General features: G+C 38.6%; 1 protein-coding gene across 1 annotated transcript in view; it reads left to right on the top strand.

The window, feature by feature from the left end:
* The window catches only part of PRR7 (proline rich 7, synaptic), a 15,669-nt gene extending 8,980 nt beyond the window's left edge, over window positions 1–6,689 (top strand). Inside the window, exon 2 of the mRNA XM_018552403.1 lies at window positions 5,634–6,689. Coding sequence (XP_018407905.1) covers window positions 5,634–6,013 — 380 coding nt within the window. The 3' untranslated portion in view covers window positions 6,014–6,689. The remainder of the gene's footprint in view (window positions 1–5,633) is intronic.
* Window positions 6,690–7,063: the final 374 nt, after the last annotated feature.

Genomic DNA, 7,063 nt, shown 5'->3' with positions numbered 1-7,063 from the left:
GTCGCGTCACTGCTGCTCCGGTGGGCGGCGCTCCGAGCGGGGGGCTTTTGGCAGTCTCTGGCCACCTAAATTAGCACCCCACCGGAGCAGCAGTGACGCGACGCTCAGCGAGGTAAGGGAACAAAAAAGAACCATAGCGCAAGCTTCGGCGCTATGTATCGGGGTATTTTCACAAGTACAAGTACTTGTGAAAATGCCCTGTATCGGGCCCGATTCCGATGCTAGCATCGGTATCGGGACATCCCTAGTGGCAACCTATCACGGTACCACACTTAAATTCACTCCTGAGCTCCTGATAGCGACCCATTCTTTCACAAATGTTTGTAGAAGCGGTCTGCATGCCTAGGAGCTTGATTTTATACACCTGTGGCCATGAAGGTGATTGGAACACCTGAATCCAGTGATCTGGAGGGCTGTCCCAATACTTTTGCCAATATACTGTATGTTTTTCAACTGTATATTTAGCTGCTTTAAGCAACAGTATACAAATAAAAAGTGAATACACAAAAAAAGAGGGAATTTAATTTTGCTTGAGCCACTCAATGAGGGAAACTGAATTTCAATTTCAACAAAATTGATAGCTTCGTGCTTTAATCTATTTCACAGACATCACTCTGCTCACCCTTCTCATGTTCTCCTTTCAATAAAAATTATTAGAAAATTATATTTATCAAAAAAACTGATAACTATAAATAAAAGTGCCAAACTGTTACAATTATAAGAACATTAGATACAGTACAGGAAGTAAATTTGATATCCTAGAACTATGTTTTTAACGTAAAAGCTTTACTTTTCAATATTACATTGAAAAATAGAGCAATAATCATCTTCTAAATAATATGGAGGCTAACCTCAAATACATTATTTTATGTATAGCAATAGACATTTGCATACATACTTACAAAGGTTTTTCCATATCCTTTATTTAAATATAACTTCTATTATAGTATTACTGGTATTCATTAAAGGAAACCTGTACTGAGGATGTTTGGGGGGCTGCCAAGTATACTGCTTAGTATATAAAAGTACTCCTGCCAGATAGCCTTCCTGGTAACTCTGCTGGAAATCTTTGTTGTTGAACAATGACTCCCAGAAATATGAACTGCAAACTCAGATTTTACCTACAAATGGAGCCTGGTATTGCATATAATTCATTATAGATACTTAAGGGTAGACTAAAGATGGCACCAGTATCATTTTCATTTTTCATTTTGGAATGTTCTTTCTAATTTCCAGTGGTTAATGGGGTCTACTTGACATTCATTTTCTATCATAGTAACAAGAAAAATTGAAGAAGCAGGATGGAAAAATGTTCTACTTTCTTATCCGAACCAACAAAATTCTAACCATGAATGTGAACATGATGTGTATGGCCAGCTTCAGAAAGGTCAAAGACCAAGAATGGTGGACAGTTCAATATCTGCCCATTCTTGTTTACATTAACCATGCCATACCAAAAACTTGTAGTAGTCCAATGCACAGATTCAGGACCTGAGCAGTGAAGGGATTGCTCCCCATATTATAGAGAAAGTTAATTTAACAGTCCCCCAAATCTAAGATACCATAATGAAAATACTGAACAAGAAAGTGTGGGAGCAGAATTTAAACATACCTATTATTTACTGCTATCAGAAAACCCAGATTTGAGCCAGGGATGATATACCAAGTATTCTGGGAGTATGCCTATTATAGTTCCTCAAGAATGAGATCTTTCTTAGAAAAAGATGGGGAGTTGATAATATCTTAACAACCTTAAGTGCAAAATAATGTATCTGATACACTCTTTTTTATCACATATGCAAATTCCAGACAGAATAATAAGAATTTTATGACATGCAGATATAAACAGAGTTAAATGGAAGTGCTTATTATTAAATTAATAAGAAAGGAGGAAATAGTCTGATAAATTCCCCAGAGAGGACTATATGAATATCTACTAGAAGACACTCTAGATCCCATCAGATAAGAAAAACATATGGTGATAAATAGAGGGTATATTTCCTACACTTGTGTAATGTCGATGGATGCACATAAAGAGGTAGTGAGAGGTAATAAGATAATAGACATGTGCAAATTATAAAAATTTGTTTCTGACTAAATGGAACAAAAACTAAAAACATTTTCATTTGTTTCATCAAACAAAATGAATTTCTATGCTATTTCGGATTTGGAGGCAACAAACCTCCAAATGCGAAACTGCACATGTAAAGAAAAGACCACTTGGCAGCTGTATCTGCCACTGGCACATTATGTGTATGCATGCCATCATCTCGGACGCATGCAGAGTCGGGTGATGTCACATGCCCGTATGGGCGCTGCCATCTTTTTGGTCATCAGACTAGCTTTCTCAATTGACTGTAATTGTATTTCAGATTACAGATATCTTTTAACCCAAATGTATTTTTCAGGCAGCGTATAGAAATAATGGTACAATTTGTTACTTGTCTCCATATATAAAATTACTGTGATTTCAAAATAAGCAAAAGAGTGACTGAAATAAAGTAAGAACTGCTACATTGTAAAGCTTTTCTTATATGTACATTTGGTAAAACATCCAGCAAGGTGTTACATCTTCAAGTTCACCAATCATTCCTCTTGTGTGACTGCTATCTCATTTGTATGAGTAATAAATGTCGTGAAGTCTAGGCAATGGGCTCTAGGCTTAGTTCTAGGCAATGGGCATAGTTTCACCCATACAAATAAATATAAATGGCCATATAGGCCTCAAAAGAGCAAGTAAATAACCATACAGAAATCAAAAAGTACAGGTAAAAGTAAATAGCCACATCAACAACAAAAAGATACATTTCTAAACAAAAAGAAAAAGAAAACAAGTAAATTGCCAATGAGACGTACACAGCTACACAGCTCTAGACTGTGGCAGTGGTTTGATGTGAAATCAATCGGGAGTGAGGATTTAGACAGTTGGGATCCATTGGTGTGCCTTCTGGCTTCCTCAGGGGTGCCTCAAAGTTTTTACAAAAAGTAATGCCTCTGATGTGAGGAAGGCTCCTGGTGTGAAAGAGGGGGACTCTGATGTGAAGGGAGGGCTTCTGATGTAAAAGGGGGGCTGTGATGTTAAGAGGACTCTGATGTGAAGGGGGGAAACCCACTTTTTTTGTGTTTTTGCTTGAAAGTCCCTCATCCATACCAGACCCGTATCTTGTATTAGGGCTTGGTATGGATTTTGGAGGAACCACATGTTTTTTTTTACATTTACTGTTTTTACATTTTAGACTGGGGTTCCTAAAGAGTGTGCATAATTTTAAGGGTGCTGTGGCTGAAAAAAGGTTTGCGAAACACTGTTGTAGAGGGCAGCTCCAGATTGCAAATGAATAGTGCAGCAAAAGCTGTACCTTTTAATGGTCTATTAATTTTCATCTTATTATTTTTGGTAGAGTTCTGCTTTTATGTCATTTTTCTCTAAAAAGAGGTATAGTAAGTCAAGAAGTTTTCAAGTGCAAATTATTAAACGGTGCCACACCCAAACATCTCTCAAAGGGAAAATACATTTTCTGGCCCTATAGGGGAAAAGGATCTTGGACTGAAGTGCTCACTGTACCTACAGTACGTTATACTATAGCTTCTTTCTGAATGATCCTTCACCTACTAGAGGTGTGTGAAGGATTTGCATTCTCTCCAACAGATCTGAGACAGAAACCTCCTAACAGATGCTTCACTTGCTAGGATATTTCTCTCCTGTTTGACTGCTTCATCTGTCACATGAGAGAACCAAAAAAGTAGTATATACATTACTAATATAGCAAACACACTTCCTGGCCCCCAAAAAAGTTACATACTCTAATATGTTGTTGGACTGCCTTTAGCTTTAATTATAGTGTGTATTTGCCGTGAAACCATTTGGATTAGCTTATGCAATGTCACAACTAACAATGCACCAAAACTTCGTCCGAAAATGGTACTATGGGCAAAATGTCGAATGACATACAAAAGCGGGTAAACAGGAAAGAGAGAAACTGTCAGAAGGCCGAGCGGGGTGGTACGGGGAGGAGAGCTGTCAGCTGTCACAGGAGGCTGAGCTCTTCTCCCGCACTGCCCTGCTCAGCCTCCTGTGACAGGTGAGTCAGGATGGAGAGCGACTTACAAGCACTGAGTGTTTGTAAATAACTGAGGACATAGAATGCTTACTGTGTCCACAGTTATGAATGAACAGGAAGTGCTATACATCACTTCCTGTTCATTTATGATTGTGTGCATAGTAACTGATACTATCTCAACAGTTTATGAATGGACAGGAGTACTCAGTATAGAGGTTTCCTGTTCATTCATAACAGGGGCTGCAGAAAAGAGATTTAGGATTCTGCATCCTCAATCTCTTTTTCTGTTTTAAAAGGGAAATATCAATTTCCCCAAAGCACACAACATTAAAGTAAAAAAATAAAAATAAAATAATTTAAAAACATTTTAAACATTTTAAAAAGGTTGAAAAAAAAAGTCCTTTTCGGCTTCGGTCTGACAAATTTTTTTTATTTCAGTTTCAGTCAGAAAAATCATTTCAGTGCATTCCTACTCACAACGTTTATTTCCGTCCAGTTGCATTAATTGTTCACCATGATCTTGTAGCAATGATGGGAGAGTCAGAACACTGCGTGAAGTCTTCTCCAACACACACCAAAAATTCTAAATGGGGCTAAGGTCTGGACTCTGTGGTAGCCAATCCATGTGAAAATAATGTCTCATACTCCCTGAAACACCCTTTCACAATTTGAATCCTGGCAATGCATCTATGCCCGTGCTATCAGGTTAATTCAGTATATTCAGGTAGGCAGCTGACCTCTTTTTTGGGAACATAAGGTTGCTGAACCTAGACTTGACCAACTGAAGCAACCCCAGATCATAACACTTATCCAATGGAAGGGTCTTACCAATTTGCTTAGCTAAATACAGCTAGTGATTTTTTTCTTTGGCCAAGCTGTGCATTTTTGTGGTGAAAGACCATTGGGGATGGGAGGAGAAGAAGCAAATCCTCAAAAACTATTCTGACTTAAGTTTTGTTTTAAATATTTAGAGCTAATGTCAAGAAGCATTTTGTGTACATGTCAGGAGCTTTGATTCCTGCTTGGAAACAGATGCTTGTGGCCTGCCACTCTGTGATCCTCAACACACTTGCAGAATTATAGGCTCCAGCAACTCAAGCAGAAATGCTGCAATAGAAGGTGGAAACTATAAATGGCATATCTGCCCAATGACATACATTTTTTTAAATTGCTGGCAGGTTGGGATCGATCAAAATTTACCATTTGGCCAATCTGCTATGTCTAATTTAAAGTCAACTAGGGATGCCACATACCATCTATTGATTCTTTACTATCTAGAAATAATTGAGAAATACAACTAGGCAAGAGTGCTCATTATGGCTTTGCAAGAAGGGGCAGCGATAATAACAACGATGTGCACTCAGCTGCAAAGGGAAGTTCTCCCCAAGCATGAGAAGATATGAGGATTTAAAAGGAAGAGCAGCAAAGAGAAGGGAAACTACCATGGATTACAGTAAGGCACACATTACAGTATTGTTTTATGTTAAAAAATCTGAGGGTTTAATGTCACTTTAAGTATTGAATTGTAATACCAAGGAAGATGACATTTATATTGTTTTTGCATTGTACCTGCAGAACCAGACTTGTCTCAGCCACCTTGCTATGAAGAGGCTCTACTCATGGCTGAACCCCCACCACCGTACAGTGAGGTCCTTACTGATACTCGAGGCATCTACAGGAAAATTCTCAGTCCTTTTCTGTCTGTTCAGGATGAGCTTGTGAAACCAGAGCAACCCCTGAGCCATAAACAACATCTCACAGGACAACAAAATACTCAACCACTTCCTGGCGCCCTAAGCTCACAGATTCCACCCAATCCACCTCAAGAAGCACCAAGCCGAAGACGGCCATCTTGGTCAGGTTCTGAAATTGGAAGTGGGGTACTGCCTGGATTGCCAAGGGGCTGCCAACTGATATTCCCAATCCCCCTGCTGGGCAGGACTACAGCCGTTTAAACCAGTATGGAAGTTGCTGTGGGTCCAAAGAGCCTGAGGAAGTTGGAGCTTGGTCTGTGAACCTGATAAAATGATCATGTTCTTAACATTGCATTCATAATGACATTGCAGCCATTTGGTTATCTGAACACGACTATACAATGTGGGCCATATCTGTGTATCTCTGAAAGTTAGGATGGGAGGGACCGCAGTACTCTTGGACAGATATATAAACTTGTATAACTCACCGACAAATGCTGATGTGTGCAGTCAGAGCGGATCTGCTTCTGACAACATCTATCCTCTGCTTGCCAGAGACACTGACAGACTACAGGCTCACTTTATATATTTACATTTTCAGTTGCACTTCCTGTTTGTGGGATTAAAGTTTGGCAGTCATGACGTGTATGTGAACTGCCAGCTAGGTGATGGTGTCCATTTCTGTATGTTGTACATACTGAGAGGATCCTGTTCTCTGTATTAAGATATTCAATACAATTAATCTGAAAGGGCTTCACATTGAACATTTTGGAACACTTTCAAGTTGTGTTATGGTGAATGATAAAATGTTTTCTCATATACCAAGCTAACACTGTGGAAGCTGAAGTCATCTGTGCAGTGATACATGACTACTTCATTGTACTCTGAATGGAAATTTGATCTGTCATTTTTATCAGCATTACCATGAATACGTTTCACTTCAAAGGGAAATCAACACTTAACACACAACACAAAATAGGTGAAGGTAGAGGCCATAGCAACAAATTGCAGTTTTTTTTTTTCAGTTCTACAAAGAAAATTTCTTCTAGACAGTATAGATAGATTTTTTTTCCATTATTTTCAGTCCTCTGAGATGGAGTTATGTTCAGTTTTTACATAGATAAGCTTATATAAGAATAGAATTTACCATTCACCAACTAATCACCATAATGGTTTGGGTACCAGGGAAACACAAAAACATTAATGCATCTTTCAAAGAATAATGTAGGGCTAAAAGATTTCTTAGGAATACAAAAGCTATTTTTAAAGACACCTGTTCTGAGAGCAATACTAGGAATGTTGATGTCCTTG

This window comes from Nanorana parkeri, unplaced genomic scaffold (genome assembly GCF_000935625.1).
Source record: "Nanorana parkeri isolate BGI_ZX_2015 unplaced genomic scaffold, ASM93562v1 scaffold87, whole genome shotgun sequence".
NCBI classification, from domain to species: Eukaryota; Metazoa; Chordata; class Amphibia; order Anura; family Dicroglossidae; genus Nanorana; species Nanorana parkeri.
The sequence above is the reverse complement of the archived record's forward strand: the minus strand, read 5'-3'. Positions and strand labels throughout refer to the sequence as shown.